The sequence below is a fragment of the Palaemon carinicauda genome, chromosome 1 (assembly GCF_036898095.1).
Source record: "Palaemon carinicauda isolate YSFRI2023 chromosome 1, ASM3689809v2, whole genome shotgun sequence".
In the NCBI taxonomy this organism is placed as follows: Eukaryota; Metazoa; Arthropoda; class Malacostraca; order Decapoda; family Palaemonidae; genus Palaemon; species Palaemon carinicauda.
Genome location: NC_090725.1, coordinates 300340134 through 300362916, shown reverse-complemented (window position 1 = coordinate 300362916; position 22783 = coordinate 300340134). Strand labels below are relative to the sequence as shown.

General features: G+C 40.6%; 1 protein-coding gene across 2 annotated transcripts in view; it reads left to right on the top strand.

Annotated features, from left to right (window-relative positions):
* The window catches only part of LOC137658216 ((Lyso)-N-acylphosphatidylethanolamine lipase-like), a 97465-nt gene that overhangs the window by 49397 nt on the left and 25285 nt on the right, over positions 1–22783 (top strand). Inside the window, exon 1 of one of the 2 annotated variants that reach the window (XM_068392903.1) lies at positions 4543–4861. The exons of the other annotated variant lie outside the window; for it this stretch is intronic. Coding sequence (XP_068249004.1) covers positions 4626–4861 — 236 coding nt within the window. The 5' untranslated portion in view covers positions 4543–4625. Of the gene's footprint in view, positions 1–4542; positions 4862–22783 lie in introns of those variants that run through there. 2 annotated transcript variants of the gene reach the window in all.

Sequence of the window (22783 nt, the reverse complement as noted above, 5' to 3'; positions counted from 1 at the left end):
CTCCACGCTCTTCGTCTGACTGCCTTCAGACTTTCGAAAGACTCTCAAGAGCTAGGGGCTTTTCGAAGGAGGCAGCCAGAGCGATTGCCAAAGCAAGGAGAACATCCACTCTCAGAATCTATCAGTCTCAAGGGGAAGTCTTCCGTAGCTGGTACAAGACCAATGCAGTTTCCTCAACCAGTACCACTGTAACCCAGATTGCTGACTTCCTGTTATATCTAAGGAAAGTAAGATCCCTTACAGCTCCTACGATCAAGGGTTACAGAAGTATGTTGGCAGCGGTTTTCCGCCACAGAGGCTTGGATCTTTCCACCAACAAAGATCTACAGGACCTCCCTAGGTCTTTTGAGACCTCAAAGGAACGTCGGTTGTCCACTCCAGGCTGGAATCTAGACGTGGTCCTAAGGTTCCTTATGTCATCAAGATTTGAACCTCTCCAATCAGCCTCTTTTTAGGACCTCACATTAAAAACTCTTTTCCTCGTGTGCTTGACAACAGCTAAAAGAGTAAGTGAGATCCACGCCTTCAGCAGGATCATTGTTTTCACATCTGAAACGGCTACATGTTCCTTGCAGCTCGGTTTTTGCTAAACGAGCTTCCTTCACGTCCTTGGCCTAAGTCGTTCGAGATCCCAAGCCTGTCCAACTTGGTGGGGAATGAACTGAAGAGAGTACTTTGCCCAGTTAGAGCTCTTAGGTACTATCTAAAAGGTCTTAACCTTTACAAGGACAATCAGAAGCCTTATAGTGTGCTATCAAGAAACCTTCTTTTCCAAGTTCTAAGAACTCAGTTTCTTACTATTCAGGCTTCTGATTAGAGAAACACATTCTCATCTGAAGGAAGAAGACCTTGCTTTGCTGAAGGTAAGGACACATGAAGTGGGAGCTGTGGCTACTTCAGTGGCCTTCAAACAGAGCCATTCTCTGCAGAGTGTTATGGATGCAACCTATTGGAGAAGCAAGTCAGTGTTCGCATCATTCTATCTCAAAGATGTCCAGTCTCTTTACGAGTACTGCTACACCCTGGGACCATTCGTAGCAACGAATGCAGTAGTAGGCGAGGGCTCAGCCACTACATTCCCATAATCCCATAACCTTTTAACCTTTCTCTTGAATACTTTTTATGGGTTGTACGGTCGGCTAAGAAGCCTTCCACATCCTTGTTGATTTGGCGGGTGGTCAATTCTTTCTTGAGAAGCGCCGAGGTTAAAGGTTGTGATGAGGTCCTTTAGTATGGGTTGCAGCCCTGTATACTTTAGCACCTTTGAGTTGATTCAGCCTTCCAAGAGGAACGCTGCGCTCAGTAAGGAAGACGATCTTATTAAAGGCAGAGTAACGGTTCAAGTCGACTTCCTTACCAGGTACTTATTATTTCATTGTTATTGTGGATAACTGATTATATGAAATACGGGATACTTAGCTATCCTTTAGTCTTGTACACTGGTTTTTCACCCACCCCCCTGGGTGTGAATCAGCTACATGATTATCGGGTAAGTTTAATATTGAAAAATGTTATTTTCATTAGTAAAATAAATTTTTGAATATACTTACCCGATAATCATGATTTAATTGACCCACCCTTCCTCCCCATAGAGAACCAGTGGACCGAGGAAAAAGTGAGGTGGCGTCAACAACAAGTACTGTAGTACCTGGCCACAGGTGGCGCTTGTGAGTACACCCCCTTCTAGTATAGTGATAGCTGGCGTATCCCTCCCGTAGAATTCTGTCGGGCAACGGAGTTGACAGCTACATGATTATCGGGTAAGTATATTCAAAAATTTATTTTACTAATAAAAATAACATTTTATTCCAGCTGTGACCAAGTTGTGGAATTATCTTCCTAATCGGTTAGTTGAATCAGTAGAACTGCAGCAACTGTTTTTATGTTGAACAGGCTTACATAAGTCCTTTAATAGTTTATATATCAAATATCAGTTTTAATGTTGTTAATATTTTTAGAATATTTAATTTAAATTTCTGGGTCGACCTGTGACGGCTGGTGAAAAGTCCTTCTATCTACCTTTTCTGATATAATTCTTCCAAATATACCAGAGAAAAATAAAAGCATGGAATGCAGAGGTTACTACCCTCACGCGAGCACCTCGTGAGTGTCGTGTCTACATCGGGGGCGTGTGAAAACCACTATTCACAGGCTGTCTTCCAATTAGATAACTCCTTCATCAAAGGGAAGGGCCGTAACAAAGACCCCAGAAACCACACTTGCACCACGCCACCGCCACCTACACGAACACCCTCCAGGTCATCCTTCTGTTTTGGACTTGCCCGCAAAGTTAAAACATTTTTTGCCCAGTGTTTCTCGAAGTGTTTGTCGTTAATTCAACATGACTGACGTTGCTACTTCACCTTTACCAATGTTAAGTACCATAGTTTGTTTTGACAGTTTATTGCAGTACCAGGCATTTGTTCTGTTTCCAGTATTGTGGATTTTATTTTTGGAAGCGATTGGCCTGCCTCAGTATCGGCAGCCATTTTGGGTTGTGTTCGCTTCAGTAAATTTTCAAGTTATTATTGCCCTTCTGGTACTCTGTCATCTAGGTTATATTACTTACGTTTTATGACCAATTTTATTATCATTATTTATTATTAGTTTTTACTATGGTATTTATTTGGACCTACGAAGAATAGCGATTTAGTCTTTGTTATAGTTTTGTACTCGCCTCAGGAAGGTGCTCGATTTAGACTATATACAGTACTTGTTTATTTGTTACGTTGTCGTTATTCTTCGTTCTTGGTTATTACAATTACTAAGAAAAAGCAATCAATTTTATTATTTTTCTTATCATATTATTGTGTGATGTTGGTTTTTTATTATGTAACCTTGAGAGCGAGAGCATAGAGTGCTTGTTTTCTGTCCTACAGATACGAGTTACCCCTTCTCTCGTTTTCTTTATTAGCTCGAGTGCGAGAGGTGGATTTCCCGTTTTCCGTTTTTTTTTACGATCACAAGTTATTCCTGCCTCCTCTTATTCTCCGGGTTGATGATATTACGTTTAATGATATACACGTTTTATTGATGTGGTTACTGTTAATATAGCTAGCACTATTAATAGGTTACGTTAGTGTATGAGTCATTAATTGGGGTCGCTTTATGCCGACACCCTTAGCTCCGCCTTGAGTTATACTCCGCTATAATGGATACTCATTGGGTGAGAACTAGTCAGATATTTGGAGTGCAACGGTCAAATCCAGCACTCAGACTCCGGCTGCGGCCTTTTGCACACGAACCTTTGTCATGATTGATCACAATTACATTATTCTGGGGTCTTTGTTACGGCCCTTCCCTTTGATGAAGGAGTTATCTAATTGGAAGACAGCCTGTGAATAGTGGTTTTCACACGCCCCCAATGTAGACACGACACTCACGAGGTGCTCGCGCGAGGGTAGTAACCTCTGCATTCCATGCTTTTATTTTTCTCTGGTATATTTGGAAGATTTATATCAGAAAAGGTAGATAGAAGGACTTTTCACCGGGCGTCACAGGTCTCTCCCCAGAAATAGATTTTTCCTTCGTCAAAATCCCTTTTTTCATTACTTATATCATTTATTTATTAACTTATTTCCTTTACTCACTGGGCTATTTTTCCCTGGTGGAGCCCTTGGGCTTATAGCATCTTGCTTTTCCAACTAGGGTTGTAGTTTAGCTAGTAATAATGATAATAACTGTCTGGAAAGATCTGAATGTAAAGGATGATCAGAATTATGAAAAATCTTATGCAGCATGCATAACGAACTAAGTGGGCATCTGAGCCAGAGATTAATATCTAGATCAGGAATAAGAAATTTAATAGACCTTTGAGTTCCTGTCCAACAGCTGAAGACCAGACAGGAGAACAATACTCTAAATAAGATATAATGAAAGAATTAAAACACCTCTTCAGAATAGATTAATCGCCAAAAATCTTGAAAGACTTTCTCAACAAGTCTCTCTCTCTCTCTCTCTCTCTCTCTCTCTCTCTCTCTCTCTCTCTCTCTCTCTCTCTCTCTCTCTCTCTCTCTTTTTTTTTTTATTTTTTTATTTTTTTGCAATTGAAGAGACAGACCTAATGTGTTTGTAAGTTGTTTTTTTTGGTACCAAATGTGAATCCTTTCATGTTTTCAGTTTATGTTTATCCTCAATCAGAATAAAAGGTCACTTGAGATCATGAGATTATAAGCTTTAGTATTATTCATTAAAGACAGATCCAGATATGACAATTTAATTTACTTTGATATTTACTATCATAGTTTGATGTACTGTATCATAAATCTTAAAGTATTATGAAAAAGGGTGTTGGTAAATTTATTTTAACATAGTCATTTTTTACAAGTAACAAGAAACTTGCATAAGTAATTTAGCATGTTTTTTACTTCATTTTATATCACTGACTTCTGTTTTTGGTGTGGATAACTTTATAAGTGTTATCTAAATCTGAAGAGGCATAATTTTAGTGCTTGTTTGTAAGGGCTGGTACTTGAGTTATTTATAAATCTGGATGGTGTTACTATCTAATAGTTATCTTGTTGACCTCTCTCAGTTGAGGACTAGTTGGTAGTGCATTAAGGCCTAAAGGTTTTCAAGCGTGATCCAATATACAGTATATACTGTACTCTGCATATACTGTAGAGATGAATGTTGGAAAGAAAATCTTCGTATTTATTTTTATATCTACAATTTCAACTATAACTGCTGGTGATGAAATTGAAAAATCAAGAGCACGTTATCAGAAATGGAAAGCAGCAGGAACTCTCTATTCAGACATTGGCGATTATAATATGACATGGTGGCCTAAGATATATGAAGACAGAAGTAATGTCAGTGCTTTGTGCAAAACTATGCCCGATCCTGAGTTAACAGATAAATGATGAGTATCTCTTTTTTTGTAGTTGCTTATGTTTCTGTATTTGTCATATGCTGAGAGATCTTTGATAACTGGGTTAGTTATTTAGGTGGGACCATGAAATATTGTGATCATTGGCTGTAGTGTGTTAAAATTATAATAGAAATAAGAAAGTTGTGAAGCCCGTAGGCGGGAAAAGATTCCAGAGATTGTGATGAGAAGAGAGGAGGACCAGTTAGAAAATTATGGGGTATTGAAGTAGTAGTAATCAAGGCATAGATAAGGATTTAAACCAGATGGGAATTCAGGTGGAAAATACACAAGACAAAAGAGTACAGAGAACCCACTCCTAATGTAACCCTGTAAAAAGAAACCATAGTGAGAAAAAATATATCTGCAACGCAGTGAAGGAATAAAAGTTCCCATTCATAATGAATGGCTTGTTAATTGAAATTTGGAATATTACATTTCTAAAGGTATCCATAGCACCAATTTTGGTGTGGCAAGTGTATACAGTAGTTATATTTAGTATTACTTTTAAGGATAGCACAATTTAGAGAAAATTAAAAGCTATAATTTCCTGTCGGTAAACAATATGAGGCATACTTCATATTAACAATAACACCACCTGCATACTGTACAGTATATTGTACATTGTATTCCCTGTTAACATCCCCACTCTTCTTACGAGGGGAGTTGCGACGTCTGATCCTCATTGTGTACATTCACAAACCTGTTGATTATACATAGCCCATGATAATCACAGTAAGAACAAGCCCATGACAATCACAGTTACGTTCTTACACACTGATCACTTTCTCAAAGGCCGTCAACCCGCTAGTGGCCATTAGTTTACGAGGTGTCAGGATGCTCATCCCTTGCATCGTTATGCTTGGAAGCAGCGATCCTGAATCAAAAGTTTCACTCGGTTGAAAGGACTCCCCCTCACGCCCTCCTTAGGGCGAGTCTCCTACATAAAGAACAAGGGTTTGGATTTGTGTTGGAACAAATGACAAATTTTGAAGTAATTTGCAATTTCTCTAATTAAACAAACCGTAGTTCTTTACACATACTTTACTCGCCATCACTTACCCCCAGAGAAAGTCCTGATTGTGATCAAAGTGAAGAAAGTATGAGTGTTTGGGGGAAAGGGTGCTTCTCCCCGATACCACTAGTAAGAACCTTAACAGTTGTTGACACCTTATGAAAAGTTTTTATAGCCATATGCCAGCTTGCTCTGATTTTTTCTCTTACATAAAGAACTGTTTTGTATAGTTAGGAAAAATACAAATTACTACCAAATTTTTTATATTGTAGTTGGCTCTAGGTCAAATTGGGAGTCAGGCTTGTGGATCTGAGAACTTTGACCAGTCCAACAAGTTTCTATCCCCCTTCATTTTCTAGATAGTGAAGGCTCTACATGCAAGAGTTTTGTATCTGCATCTCTTCATGTTGACCTGTTAGTGTGTGCACTACCTGGTTGTTTTCTCTTTGAGAGACTTGGATCAGATGGCATGTTTTTCGCGGCTTCAGAATCGCCAGTCATGGAGACTTGTTCTATGGCCACCACCCTGACATTCTCATAGCTTGTTTAGTAGTAAAGTGGAGTGACATTAATCGTGAAAACCATGTGATTATTGATTCCTGACTTAGGAGAATTACAGGAGAGTTGTGCTGTTTGGTGGAAAGGTGGTGACCTTGTGGATCATACCAGGCTGTGAACCAGTTGGCTGACTGGGTTTTGAAGGTGATGGAAGCTGTGGTGACCTGATTATTGAACTGCTTTGTCCAGAGGTAGCACTGGGGCTTTTGAATGATTTGTTGTGGGGATCCAGGTCACTCTTGCCGGAGAGTCATGTGCAGCGGCTGTTGGAGAAGTGGAGTACCATAGATTAAGGGAGCCATAGATGCGTCACTACATTATGACAAGGTGTCACACCACGCATGCAGCGCCATCTATGTTCTATTGCAGTCATAACGGCCGGCTCAAGCAGCAGCTGTGTTTGATCATAGATGTATTATTCTAAGAAGTTTGATTATCCGTGGAAACTTTTCCTAGCCAAAAGAACACCATTACGAGACAGTGCAAATGCACCTCATTAAAAAAAATGACTACAGTGTACCCGAGTGTAACCTCAAGCAAGAGAACTCGACCCTAAGATAGTGGAAGACCACGGTACAAAGGCTATGGCTGTATTACTGCTTTCATTATCTCCATTGCTTCAACAAAGTCGCTGTACAATCAAAGGCGAATTAACTTTCCGCAAAGCATTGCAATTTCTTTTGCAAGAAACGCAAATTGCAAAAATATGGAGAGCTTGATTATAGGGAATGTTAATCATTTATTTCTTAAGAGAGTATATTATTCGTACAGTGCATAGTGTAAAACAATTCAATTCCGTCTCTACGAAAAAGACAGATTATATTTTTTTTTTTTGTAAGTGACATGCACCATAGTCTTTCCTTTTTCATGTCCTCCAAAGAACTGGTAATGCAGTCTTATTATTATGTTTTAGATGTGCTTTCATCTATGTTTTTTTTTTTTTTTTTTGTCCGTAAAGTAATTTACTTTCTACAATCTATTTTCTTTTTACACGAAGGCTAACATTTTATATTGCAAGTTGGTTTGGTTCTTGCCATTTGAAATTTCCGTTACAAATAATAATAATAATAATAATAATAATGATCATTGTAGATTATAAAATAATAATCAATTTAGATAATAATAATAATAATAATAATAATAATAATAATGATCATTGTAGATAATAAAATAATAATCAATTTAGATAATAATAATAATAATCAATTTAGATAATAATAATAATAATAATAATAATAATAATAATAATAATAACAATAACAATAATAAAAGTAATAAATAATAATAAGAGTAATAATGATCATTGCAGATAATAATAATAATAATAAAAATAATAGTAATAAACATTAAAAACAAGACTACATTCGCTACACCACAGCAGTCTGACATTCACTTAACTCTCTCAAGTCACCGCAACTAAAACCAGATGGCGCTGCTGTGTATGGTGTGACAAAAACGCCATATGGAGAGGCAGAGATGACGCATCTATGGCTCCCTTAATCTATGGGAGTACTCTACTGAATTGCAGGACTTCCTGATCCACACAGTGTTCTTCAAACCTAAAGGTGCAGCCATACGTGGGGTCAGTGGGGAAGAAGGTCAACACGACTTCTCTAGACCTTGATTGAGACCACCTAGAACTTCTACTCTTTGAAAAATATTTGCATGCACAGCCTTTTTGAGGCCTCCTACCTGATCAGTTCAGGAAGGAAGGCAGAGAAGGGGTAGATGGGTAGGAGGATATTTGGCAAGCCTTTGGGCAATCTGGCAGAGAAACAGTGTCTAGCCTTAGGCAGTGAATGTCCTTCGGGACAGGCACATATCATCTTTTTTGGACCACCAGCCGTCCATTATCATGCAGACTGATAGCTTTCACACCTTTTCTCCAATATCACTGGAAGGCCTAGCATTGTTGCAGAAGAAAAATGAATGTACAGTATGAGAATATCATGCTTGAAAACATTAGAGGTGGATTTCTGTGCTTCTACAGTCTTCTCCTCCTGGTGAAGAAGTCAACTCGGGCCTGGAGACTGGTCATCGATCTCACTCCCCTGAATCAGTTTGTATCACAATTAATTTCTAGAGGCAAACTATATAAATTTTATGGAATTTCCTTAGAGAAAGAGACTTCATGCTTTCAGTGGACTTGAAGAATCTATATTTCTAAGTACTGAATCATAAGTCTTTAAACCTGGGTCTTCAGGGATGTTCAAAACCCTTTGTTTGGGACTTTGCGCTGCTTTCCTGGTGTTCACTCAGAGTGATCTTGCTAATGGTAGCTCAGGTCTCTCTTGTACTAAGTCTTTTATGTAGAGATGTGCCGATAGTATCGGTGTCGGTACAATTAGCGGTTCTCTAGTCTTGGGTAGCGCCATAGCCTCTGTACCATGGTCTTCCACTGTCTTGGGTTAGAGTTCTCCTGCTTTAGGGTATACTCAGGCGCACTATGCTATCTTACTTTTTTCTTCCTCATGTTTTTTTTAAATGGTGTGTTGGGCAGGCTTAACAGAAAGGCCATAGATGCCTGGTGGTTTATCAAGAGGTTGTCTTTTCCTTATCTGATTTTTTTTCTATTAAAAAACATCCTTACCCTGTCCTCCCTTCAGTTGAAGTGGCAATCTTGGAGGGTATTTAGCCTTGCATGGTGTATCGGCTCCTCTATGTTGACCAGTTTTTCCAACTTTTTTTCTATAGTCTATGGGGTTGATCAATCAATTTATTTTTATTTCTGTATATTTTGTTTTTGTTATTCTTGTTAATTTAGTTTTTAAGTATGATATATCTTTATTTTTTACCATTAACTCTTATGCTCTCTAGAGACATTGAGCAAAATCTGGGACCAGTACGTCCTAGATTTCGTCAATGTCGTCTACTGTATTGCAATATTCATGGTCTTCATGCAAATGTTCAAGACCTTGCGTTTGCGTCCAGACAGTTTGATATTCTTTTGTGCTCAGAAGCTTTGGTTTCTAATATGAGGCACTTGTCTGAGCTCCTTATAACTGGTTTTAAGAAGCCAATATTTCTGAAAAGCGATCCCATCCCTAGGGCCAGGGGAATGGTGGTGTATATTAGGACTGAGTACCTTGCTTCTCATAAATCCTGCTATGGATGTGGATGTCATGCGTTCGATCTACAGGAATCCTGATGATTCTATCTTCGATTGTCTTCTTACCATAATGGCTAAGGTACAAGATGATGATAGAAAAGCCTCTTTTGTCTTTGTTGGTGATTTCAATGGTCGCCACCATAGGGAGTGGTTAAATTCGGTTTCTCCTACCGATTACCATGGCTTAAGAGCTTTAGACTTTGCCTCTGAATCAGGCTCTGAGCAAATCATAATTGTAGCTACTCGCAGATCTTGTAACTGTTTTGACCTCGTTTACACCGACTCCCCTGGTAATATAACAAGTAAGGTTGGTTCTCCAGTTGGGACATCTGATAATGCTTTGATTTCATTAGTGATACAGTACATCAGTCCCTGATGTATCGTACTCATGTAAGATTTATATGAAATCTCAAGCAGGATGGAACAGGATTTTGCATGATCTTTTGGGGTTGAATTGGTCACAGTTGTATAGTGTTGATCCTGTTGTCCCTTTGAATGAAGATCTAGTCAACATAATTGATAGGGGTATCCCTTCTCGTGTGCCAAGGTAACGAGTGAAGGACAAACCCTAGTTCAATGATGATTGTAAACATGCTTATTTGGAGAAGCAGGAGGCCTATCATCTTTGGAAGGGTAACAGATCACATTTGACCTGGAATAACTATACTCAGCTTAGAGATTTTTCTCAGAGTTTATGCTTCAATTGAAAAGGAATACAATTTAACCATAAAAGAAACCCTTTCTGGTACAAACCAGGAGCATAAGTATTGGACTACCCTTAAATCTGCACTATTTTGTGTAGATGCAATATTTCCTCCTTTACTTAAACCAGATGGCTCTGTCACTCACTGTCCAAAGGAAAAGGCAACCCTTTTGGCAGATGTATTTGACAGTAAGAAGAGTAAGGAGAAACTTGAACTTCCTCATTCCTGTTTTCCTGAGGCTAAACTAACTAGTTTAGCTTTTTGATCTTGTGAAATTAATGCTCTATTGATGGATCTTGATGCTTATGGAGGTGTAGACCCAAATGGTATTTTTCCTTTGTATTTTATAAAGACTGCCGATTTCTTGGCTCTAAAGTTATCTGTTATTTTGGGTAAGTCAGCAAGAAGAGTAGCTTTTAGCACTTGTTGGAGAATTGGTAATGTTACTCTGCTATGTAAATGTGTTTGTGGTAGCTCAAGTCCAACTGATTACCGCCCAATTTCCATAACTCCCATATGATCTAAAGTTTTTTAACCTCTTTTGGCAAAACGTCTTAATAGGTTTGCTGAAGGTAATCATCTGTTCCCTAGTTTGCAATTTGGTTTTCGATAAGGCCTTAGGGCATGTGATGCCCTTCTTACAATCTCCAATGCTGTACAAAAATCCCTTGATTGTGGTCAGGAAGTTTGTATGATTGCCCTTGATTTTAGTGCTGCCATTGACCGGGTCAATCATAAGGCCTTTCTTTTCAAACTTAAACTGCTGGGAGTGGGTGGGTCTTTTCTCAGCATCATTATTGATTTTTTAAGTAATAGATCTCAAAGAGTTGTTGTTGATTGGCACCATAGTGAGTATAGGGATGTTATATCTAGTGTTCCTCAGGGTTGTGTTCTTGGCACATTACTTTTTATACTAAATGCACATGACATGTGCTTTAGCCTAAAAAACAAGCTTGTTGCATATGCAGATGATGCTACTCTCTTTGCATCAATTTTATCCACTGAATGTAGATCTTGGGTTGCTGAATCCCTTAATAGAGATCAAGGTAAAATTAGTGAATGGTGCAGCTTATGGGGTATGACCTTTAATCCTAACAAAACTCAAAATATGATGATAGGTAGGTCAAAGACCGTCGCTCCTCAACATCCAGATCTCAGCATTGATGTTTCTTTAACTTTGTATGATTCTTTTAGAATTTTAGGTGTGATTCTCGACAGCAATTTTACTTTTGAGAAACACATTAGGACTGTCTTCTTTAATTGCACAAAAAATTGGCGTATTGAGAAAGTCTTTTACGATTTTCGGTGATCAATCTATTCTTAAGAAGTTTTGATTCTTTCATTCTACCTTGTTTTGATTATTGTTCACCTGTCTGGTCTTCAGCTGCTGATTCTCATCTTAATTTGTTGGGCAGGAACTTATGGTCTATTAAATTTCTTATTCCTGATCTAGATATTAATCTCTGGCACTGTTGTTCTATAGGCCTAGTTCATTATGCATGTTTCATAAGATTTTTTTTATAATTCTGACTATCCTTTACATTGAGATGTTCCCGGACAGTTCCATCCTGTTCGTAATACTAGGCATGCAGTTAATTCTAATAGTCAGGCCTTGTCCATTGTAAGGCTCAATACTACACAGTACTCTTGAAGTTTTATTCCAGATGTGACCAAGTTGTGGAATGATCTTCCTTATCGGGTACTTGAATCAGTAGAATTTCAAAAGTTCAAACTTGCAGCAAATGTTTTTATGTTGAACAGGCTGACATAGGTTCTGTTATAGTTTATATATGAAATATATGTTTTAATGGTATTAGTGATTTTCATCATCATTATTTCCTATGCCTATTGACGCAAAGGGCTTCGATTAGATTTCGCTAGTCTCATCTATCTTGAGCTTTTAATTCAATACTTCTCCATTTATCATCTCTTACTCCGCACTTCATAGTTCTCAGCCATGTAGGCCTGGGTTTTCCAACTCTTCTAGTCCCTTGTGGAGCCCTGCTGAATGTTTGTAATGTTTTTAAAATATTTTATTTTAATTGATCATTACCTCATATCCTTTATTTATTTACGTTTCTCCTTTCCTCACTGGCCTATTTTTCCCTGTTGGAGTCCCTGGGCATACAGTATAGCATCTTACTTTTCCAACTAGGGTAGTAGCTTAGCTAGTAATAATAATAATAATAATAATAATAATAATAATAATAATACATACATACATACATACATATACCAAGGCACTTCCCCCAATTTTGGGGGGTAGCCGACATCAACAAATAAAACAAAATAAAAAAGGGGACCTCTACTCTACATTCCTCCAGCCTAACAAGGGACTCAACCGAGTTCAGCTGGTACTGCTAGGGTGCCACAGCCCACCCTCCCACATTATCCACCACAGATGAAGCTTCATAATGCTGAATCCCCTACTGCTGCTACCTCCGCGGTCATCTAAGGCATCGGAGGCAGCAGCAGGGCCTACCGGAACTGCGTCACAATCGCTCGCCATTCATTCCTATTTCTAGCACGCTCTCCTGCCTCTCTCACATCTATCCTCCTATCACCCAGAGCTTTCTTCACTCCATCCAACCACCCAAACCTTGGCCTTCCTCTTGTACTTCTCCCATCAACTCTTGCATTCTTCACCTTCTTTAGCAGACAGCCATTTTCCATTCTCTCAACATGGCCAAACCACCTCAACACATTCATATCCACTCTAGCTGCTAACTCATTTCTTACACCCGTTCTCACTCTCACCACTTCGTTCCTAACCCTATCTACTCGAGATACACCAGCCATACTCCTCAGACACTTCATCTCAAACACATTCAATTTCTGTCTCTCCGTCACTTTCATTCCCCACAACTCCGATCCATACATCACAGTTGGTACAATCACTTTCTCATATAGAACTCTTTTTACATTCATGCCCAACCCTCTATTTTTTACTACTCCCTTAACTGCCCCCAACACTTTGCAACCTTCATTCACTCTCTGACGTACATCCGCTTCCACTCCACCATTTGGTGCAACAACAGACCCCAAGTACTTAAACTGATCCACTTCCTCATGTAACTCTCCATTCAACATGACATTCAACCTCGCACCACCTTCCCTTCTCGTACATCTCATAACCTTACTCTTACCCACATTAACTCTCAACTTCCTTCTCTCACACACTCTTCCAAATTCTGTCACTAATCGCCCAAGCTTCTCTTCTGTGTCTGCAACCAGTACAGTATCATCTGCAAACAACAACTGATTTACCTCCCATTCATGGTCATTCTCGTCTAAATAATAATATTATTAATAATAATAATAATAATAATAATAATAATAATAATAATCAATAATAATAATAGTATCTGCCTTTTTGTGAGTATTGGTATCAGTATTGATATAGGCCTCCACCATGAGTATCTGGTATCAGTATCGGACAATCAAAAAAGGGATTTTGACGAAGGAAAAATCTATTTCTGGGCAAGGGACCTGTGTCGCCCAGTGAAATGCTCCTCTAGCACCATTTCTAAGGCATAGTTATTGCTGAATATACCAGAGAAAAAGAGATGCATGGAATGCCAGGAATAAACCTAGCTCGCTCACTCTTTGAGTGTCGGCATAGAAAACTGGGGCGTGATTGAACCACGACCATAGATCCCTCACCAATTATTTTTTCCTAATTCATACAAACCTAGTGCTGTTTATTGGATATTACTTCTAACGCAGCTGGAAGGCAGCCATTAGATTTTAGTGCGATGTGGCAACCCTACCTAACCACCGCAGTGGGTGGGGGCGTTGGATGGGTGGGGGCTACCCAGCCGCCTATACAGCAAACAGTTGTCTATAAGCGAATGCAAACTATTGACAGTGTTATAAGAGGCTGTAAAGTCTTATGTGTGTAAAATCTTATTTGGGGTAGATAAAATCCAGGAAAACTACTTGTTTTCACTTGTTGTCACCAGGCTCGTTCATGCGTATAGTGTATGAATACTGGGCAAGTAGTACAGTATTGAAAAAAATCAGTTTTATTTTGAAAATATCTTTCTGGGTCGACCTGTGGCGGCCGGTGAAAAGAGTCCTTCTTATATATCTTTTCTGATAAAACCTTCCAATTATACCAGAGAAAGATGAAAGCATGGAATGCTGAGGTTACTACCCTCGCGCGAGCACCTTTTGGGTGTCGTGTATAAAGTAAAGGCGCGTGAAAACCACTATTCACAGGTTGTCTTCCATTTAGTTAATTCCTTCGTCAAAGGGATGGGCCGATACAAAGGCCCTAGCCAACCACCAGCGCCACACCACCACGCCACGACGCGAGCGCCACCTGAACGACATCCTTCTTTTTGGACTGATAGAATAGTGTGTAATTTGTGGTGCTCTCAATCGTTTTTAACATTCATGGATTTATTTCGTCATGTCCGAAGCTCCATCTTCACACATTCCAATATTAAGTACCATAGTTTGTTTTGACAGCTTTTTATAGTACCGGGCTTTTGTTTTATATCCAGTATAGTTTGTTTTATTATTCCCGAATGGCCCTTCATGGCGGCCATTGTTTGTTCACTTGTTTGGGAATTCATCTTTGTCTGCCCGTTTAGTACTCTGTCACTTAGGTTCTTGGTTAAGTCCTGGCCTTATGCCTTTAGAACCGTTATTATTTTTGTGTTTTTTTGCTCATGGTACTTATTGCTAGCAAGTCCAGCCTACGAACGAGATAGCGGTCTAGCTTTGTTATTGTTTAGTACTCGCCCCTCCGGGGCGTTTGTCACTCGGCTGTGCTATTTATTTTAAGTTTTAGCAGATGCTATTCTTCGTTCGTAGTCTTATCTTGATGTACATTTTTATTTTATACGTTTATAATAGTGTTGTGTGATTTTTAGTCCTGATATTATGTCCAAGAGAGCGAGAGCTTGGGGTCCCCGTTTTCTGTTCGTAGTCACGAGTTACCCCTTTCTCTCGTTTTCTTTCTTAGCTCCGGTGGGTGAACGGATTTCCCGTTTTCCGTTTTGTGCGTTCAACGGGTTCTCCCTCCCTCACCTCTCCCCCTCTGGGTGTATGATAACTTACGAGTTATTTATTTTTGGTTACTTTTCAATTGTTAGCGTTATTTTAGGTCCGTGTTTCGTCCTCTCCCCGTTACGGCTCGGGAGTAGTTATGAACGTTTTCCACTCCGCCTTGAGTTCTACTCCAGCATGAGGGATTCTCAATGACTTTCGTTCTATTGTTATATTTATATATTGTTTACTGCATGGGACGGGCTTCATATTGTTTAGATACGACCCTCCGGTGGCCCTTACTGCGGTCTCAGGCCACGGCCATATCCACAATAGCCATTGTTATTACAATTGTGTTTTTATTCACAATAATTATTCAGGACCTTTCTTCTCACTCCGGCCTCACCGGGGATCGTAAATACGCTTTGCTATGATCTACGCCTTAGCCTTTAGCTGCGGCTTGGCTTTTATATCTTCACAATTGAATTATTAGCCACAATTGAATTATTCAGGGCATCTCATTATCCTCCGGCGTCCCCGGAGGTCGCCCATACACGTCACACTTATTTGCCTTGCCTTTGGCTAAGGCGGCATTATTCAGGACATCTCATTACGCTCCGGCTTCACCGGAGGTCGCCCATACACTTAACACTTATATTTGCCTTGCCTTTAGCTAAGGCTGGTGTTTATATTTATTTTAAGGGCATGTCACTGCTTCCCCGACCCTCGGAGGTCGGCAGATTGCTTTAAGTTATTTATCCTTATGTCATTAACAGACATTAGGTAAATTACAAATATACAAACAGTTGGATATTATAGTGCCAACAATGGTATGGGGCGAATAGCGATTTAAGCGTTTAGCGATTTAGTCTGTTAGTTTGTACTCGCCTCAGGAAGGCTCGATTTAGACTATATCCTTGTTTATTGGTTACGTTGTCGTTATTCTTCGTTCTTGGTTATTACAATGACTAAAAAAAAAAAAAAAAAAAAAAAAGCAATCAATTTTTTACTTTTCTTATATTATTGTGTGATGTTAGTTTTTTATTATGTAACCTTGAGAGTGAGAACATAGGGTGCTCGTTTATTAGCTCGAGTAAGGGAGGTGATTTTCCCGTTCTCCGTTTTTATACGATCACGAGTTATTCAGGCCTCCTCTTATTATCAGAGTTGATGATAGTACGTTTAATGTTATACACGTTTTATTGATGTGGTTACTGTTAATATAGCTAACACTATTAGTAGGAACGTTAGTGTATGAGTCATTGGGGTCGTTTTATACCGACACCCTTAGCTCCGCCTTGAGTTATGCTTAGCTCCGCCTTGAGTTATACTCCGCTATAATGGATACTCATTGGGTGAGAACTAGTCAGATATTTGGAGTGCAACGGTGAAATCCGGCACTCAGACTCCGGCTGGGGCCTTTTGCACGAACCTTTGTCATGTTTGATCTCAATTACACCTTTACGGCCCCTTTTTTCATCGAATCTCCGGCTTCGCCGGAGATAACACAAACATTCATTGAGGTTAATGTTATCGTACCGGTGACGGGCCTTTGCTACCGGATCTCCGGTACAAACAGAGATCAAGCAGACGTCCAGAACCGGAGTTAACAATGTGATACCGATGAAGATTTCACAGTTTCATTATTACGGTCCCTTTTTCATTGAATCTCCGGCTTCACTGGAGATAGCACAGACATTCAGTATTGGGGAATGTTATCGTACCGCTGAGGATCACGTTTTCACGATGACGGACCTTTGTCACTGGTTCTCCGGTACAAACAGAGATCAATCAGACGATCAGAATCAGGGTATGAACCCTTTTTCATGAATAATCACAATATCGTCATTACGATACTTTTCATCAAATCTCCGGCTTAACCGGATATCGTACAGGCGTTCAGCATTGAGGTTAATATTAGATTTCCTCTGGGGTTCACGTTGTCACTATGACGGACCTTTGATTGTACCGGGGATGGTTACCGGAGCTCCGGTACAGACGGAGATCACTCAGTAACTATGTATAAATATGGATAAATATCCATACAACATCGTGTTCAAATAGAATTAAATTAATTATGCCTATATTTATGCATATTCAATCCTAACTATGTCTAAATATGGATAAATATCCATACAACATAGTGTTCAAATAGAAATAAATTAATTATGCCTATATTTATGCATAGTCAATTCTAACTATGTCTAAATATGGATAAATATCCATACAACATAGTGTTCATATAGAAATAAATTTCCACCCAGTGGCGAATGCGCCAACAGTGTCACATTTCATGAATACAAGTGTCGCACTATACCCCAAAAGATGGTACATTAAATGACTTTTCTTTAAAATTGCTTTTTAAGAGTTATACAGCTGATCCCAGCCTGTGAATAGGATCGCTAACCAAAGTTCAAGGAACATCCAGACTTATGTCCCCTTTCTGTTACAGAAGGTTCGCCTGCATGGTTCCCATCAGGATGATGATGAATCTCTCTGGCCTGCAAGAGAGGCTCTCCGCCCTTGGGTATCAAGGTTGGGAAGGAATGCTCCATCTAGAGGTCCCTATCTCCTCGGAGTGTCCTCTCTAAGGTTGGACGACAACCCCATGGATGGGCAGGTAGGTGGGGATGAGTTTTGAGCCTTCAGCTTTGCAATTACCTACGTCACCGACCTAGGACCATTAAAGGATCCTGATGTTCATGTTACCCTGCATAAACCGTGACTGCTAAAAGCAACACATTCTAGGGAAAACCAAGGGGCTATGACGCAGCTCTAAGGTATGGTGGTGAGTCAGAGCCGTTCAGGAACTTGGATATAGGTGGTACCATAAATCTGGATGGCATAGACGTCCTCTCTCTGGGGGACCTAGATTTTACTCCCAGGTACTAGAATTCCCATTCAACGGATTCGTTCGATTGAAAGAGATTGCCTTGGTTAGGTTAGACAAGGTACCGAAGGTAACGGTATTATTACCTAAAGGGCAGGCCCGATCTGTCTGGACCAGGATGTTGTCAGCCTGGGGGGTACGATAATTCCAAGCTCTGCCCTTCCAGTTCGACCTACACGTTTGTTGGTCTGATCGGGTCAGTTGTGGGAAGTACGTTCTGTCTGAGACCTCTATCAGACAGGAATCGATAGTCGGTTACCCACTCGGCATCACAGCCCTCCTCTGGTTCGACGCCTTTGCATCTGAATCCCCATCATCAGGTGGTCTACCTCACTGATTCCCCAGGTACACAGCCCAACCCCGTTGGGATGTTTTGCCTGCATACAGCCCTAGATCCGAACCCTCAGGCTCCTTTCATGGACACCAGAGAGGAAGCTACAGGAGTAGAAGACAGTCCCGCCATCAAGGCGGACCTAGGAAAAAGGGGGCTCGGAGAAGGGAAGGACCTAGATTCACTCCCTCACAACGCGGTGGTCCCGGTAGGGGGAAGACTTTACCACTTTCGAGACCATTGGACCTTCGGTCTGTGGGATCATAGCATAATCTCTAACGGTTTGAGATGAAAATGGCCTCAAGGTCCTCCTCCTCCGCTAGTGGTCTTCTCCCAGAAATCCACTCCCATCCTGAAAGAGTACACCACAGGGTTACTCAAGAAAAAGCAATCAAACGGGATCGATCACTGAAGTTCCAAAGCCGCCTGTTCACATTTCCGAAGAAAGGCTTGTCGGCATTGAGAGTGGACCTGGACTTGTCAAGCTAAACTCTTTCATTCTCTGCGGCAAGTTCCGGATGTTGACTATCTCTCAGGTACGGACCTTACTTCCCCGTGGGACCGTCACCACCTCTGTCGAGCTTACCGACGGCTATTAGCTTGCGCCTATAGCTCGAAACTTCTCTTCTTATCTGGGTTTCCGCCTAAGCAGGAAAGCCTTTGTGTTCAAGACATGCCCTTCGGCCTCAACATTGATCCCAGGATATTCACGAAACTGGGAGAGGCAGTGTTAGAACAACTCAGGAACCAAGAGATACAGATCATTGCTTATCTGGCCGGTTGGCTCATTTGGGCCCGGCCGGCCATAGAAGGCAACAGAGCTACGAAGGAATTACTTCGATTGCTCGACAACCTGTGATTTCGGGTCAGTCTCCAAAAGTCTCGCCTGCGACCATCAGGCCACTTAGAATGGTTAGCCATTCAGTGGGACCTTTCGAAGCACACGTTGTCTCTCCCTTCCAAAAGTAAGAGGAATAGGTTCCAAGATCAAGAATTTTCTCAAACACAAACAGGTGTCCAAAGAGCCTAGAAAGTATCCTCGGCCTTTTCCAGTTCACTTCAGTAACAGATCTCCTAATAAAAGCCAAACTCAAAGACATCAATCGATTTTGGAGAAAGAGAGCTACAGTACCTATAAGAAGACAAGGTCTCGAAGATCCCCTCTGTCTGGAAAATGAGACTACGGCCATGGTCCGAACCGAAGAACCTCTCCAAAGCGGTTCCTCTACAATTCCCACCTCCACAAGTGACATTCCATTCAGCCGTGTCTCTAAGTGGATGGGGGGATTACTCCGAACATCAGATGTTTCAGGTTCTTGGTCACTCGCCATGAAACAGTCTCATATCAATGTTCTCGAAGCCATGGCAGTGTTCTTGACCCTGAAGAGAGACTCTCCTCCGAGGTCGACCCACATCAGAGTAGTGTCAGACAGCACAGACGCGGTACACTACGTCAACAGGGGAGGATCCAAGTCACCCAAACTGAATCAGATCCTGGTCACTTTCTTCGCCTGGGCAACAGAAAAGAACTGGTTCCTGTCAGCACCTCACCTAGCGGGAGGCCAGGATGTGAGAGCGGACTCACTATCCAGGACGAGTCCCCTGGAGTCAGAATTTCATTCCGGTGGATACTCAGGCTCGTTCCAGGCATCCAGGTAAATCTATTCGCAACTCAGTTCAATCACAAACTTCCTTGTTATGTGACCCCAACCCTGGACCCTCGGGCTTATGCCATGGACGCATTACCCCGGGATTGGAACCATTAGAAGAAGATTTCCCTATCTCCCCCAGTGAATCTTCTAAAAACTTTTACACCAACTACGCTCCTTCCGGGGCGCAGTGGCTTTAGTACCACCTCACTGCCCAAGAACAGTTGGTTTCCTCTCTTCCTCGAGTGGAAACTCCGTCCCATCCGGATCCCGTTCCTCAAACTGACCCGAGTATTCCAAACTCACTGTGTCAGATTACTCAAGGATGGCCAAAACTCTAACTTTGTAGACTACAGGAAGTTGGCAGCTCGTAGAGACGCGAACATTGAACCGGAAAACGATTTCTTCATCGAATCAGACAAAAGGGACTCGACAATTCGCCAATATGATTCGGCCGTTAACCCCCAAAATAGGTGGTCCCCTTGGAAGGTTATTCCTCTTCTCCAAGATACTTCTCTATATCCGGTCACCACTCTCAGGGCCTTTTTAGCCACGACTGCTACCCGATCGTCTGGCCCCTTGTTTATCAGAGAACAAGGAGGTACCATTTCCATACGTGGTATTAGGCAATAGATCCTATACTTCATTAAACAAGCCAATCCGGGATCATTTCCCCATGCTCATGATATCCGGTCCATAGCTACCTCCATCAGTTATTTCCAGAAGATGGACTTTGATGACCTTATAAAGTTCACGGGTTGGGAATCTCCTATGGTCTTCAAACGCCACTATCTAATGAACTTACAGGCTCTTAAATACCCAACAGTTGCAGCTGGGAGCCTTATCTCTCCCCAGTGATCTTTTGTTCTTCCTTTCATCCATCTCTTTTCTTCTCCCTCCTACCCGCCACTCGCACCACGACGCCGCTTCCTTGGTGGTTCGTTAGCCCTACGTTTATTACATATTAGGCTATTATGATTGTAACTATTATTGATTACCGTTGTTATAGAGTTGGGATATTCTTAGCCATGTCAGTTTTGTTGCATGTTTCCTCATACTCGGAGGCTTCCCTGTTATCATGTTTGTTTAACCTTACTCCCACTATGCCCTGTGGCTAGTTTATGTGTTATGCCTACTTACCTTAATTATTTATGATTTTCTTTACATGGTGTTGTTTCTCTCCCCTCATTAAATCAGTTGTTATTGTTGGGCTTGGAAGGCATTCTCTGGTACATTTTCACTGGCCGCCACAGGTCGACCCAGAAAAGGGATTTTGACGAAGGAAAAATCTATTTCTGGGGAGAGACCTGTGGCACCCGGTGAAACCCTTCCCCTTTATTTTACACGATCCCACCCTTTCCTTTCCAAGCCGTCATGGCCATTACAGAAGGATGTTGTTCAGGTGGCGCTCGCGTCGTGGCGTGGTGGTGTGGCGCTGGTGGTTGGCTAGGGCCTTTGTATCGGCCCATCCCTTTGACGAAGGAATTAACTAAATGGAAGACAACCTGTGAATAGTGGTTTTCACTCGCCTTTGCTTTATACACGACACCCAAAAGGTGCTCGCGCGAGGGTAGTAACCTCAGCATTCCATGCTTTTATCTTTCTCTGGTATAATTGGAAGGTTTTATCAGAAAAGATATATAAGAAGGACTCTTTTCACCGGGCGCCACAGGTCTCTCCCCAGAAATAGATTTTTCCTTCGTCAAAATCCCTTTTTTCTAGTAAAAAATAAATTTATTTATAGATTGGGGAGTCCTCTCCTTAATCCAGCTAACTGGTTTCTCTATATCTGGTTGCATGGAAAGAGCGACATTTCAGTGACATGATGATTATGTGGAATTTGTTTATTGTAAAAATTATACAGTAGGGGGAAGTATACCATATACTTTAAAAACAATAGGCTCATGTATAGAAGGTTTTATTGTCAATGTTAAGGAGAATTGTAATCCAGAGTACAGTAAAAGCAAAGCTTTGAAGACTAACCACATTCTTATTTTGTATTGTAAAGTACTGTAGTTGTTACAGTATAATCCAGTTGTTGGTAAAATCATTGTTGTAAAGAATAAAATAATATTTTAAGAGAAAAAGTACCACTGAAGCCTTATACATTATAACAATACTTATGAGGATTTTACTTGTAATTTTGTCAGAAAACCTTTACACTTGAAACATGATGCTTGTCATATTGGCCCGAGTTGTTAGTAGGTTGTGTAGCATTTTGCAGTCTTGTCATGTAGCAATCACATGTAAATGCATATAATTTGGTAATTACCTTATCTAAAGACTATTAATCTTCCATTACTGTATATTTGTGTTTTTCTTGGTCATCTTATTTTATTAAGTAGAATTTCAGTCCCATAGCCCTTAGTGTATTTAAACCTTGGAGGAAATATGTATCTATTGAATTTAACTATGACACCTTTGATCATTTGTTTTCCATTATAAGTTATTGGATCTGATGATATGGACTACAGTATAGTAAAGTTAATGCATTTAAAGATGTGTTAGCAGCTATTTTGGAGGAATCTTGGTGTCCTAAGAAATATGATGATCCTCAAGTTTTTAACCCTTTTACCCCCAGGCTATTTGGAAGTTTCCAACCCCTAACCCCCTGGGGGTTATTTTTTTCCCAGCACATTTTGCAGTATATTTTTTTTAAATGGCT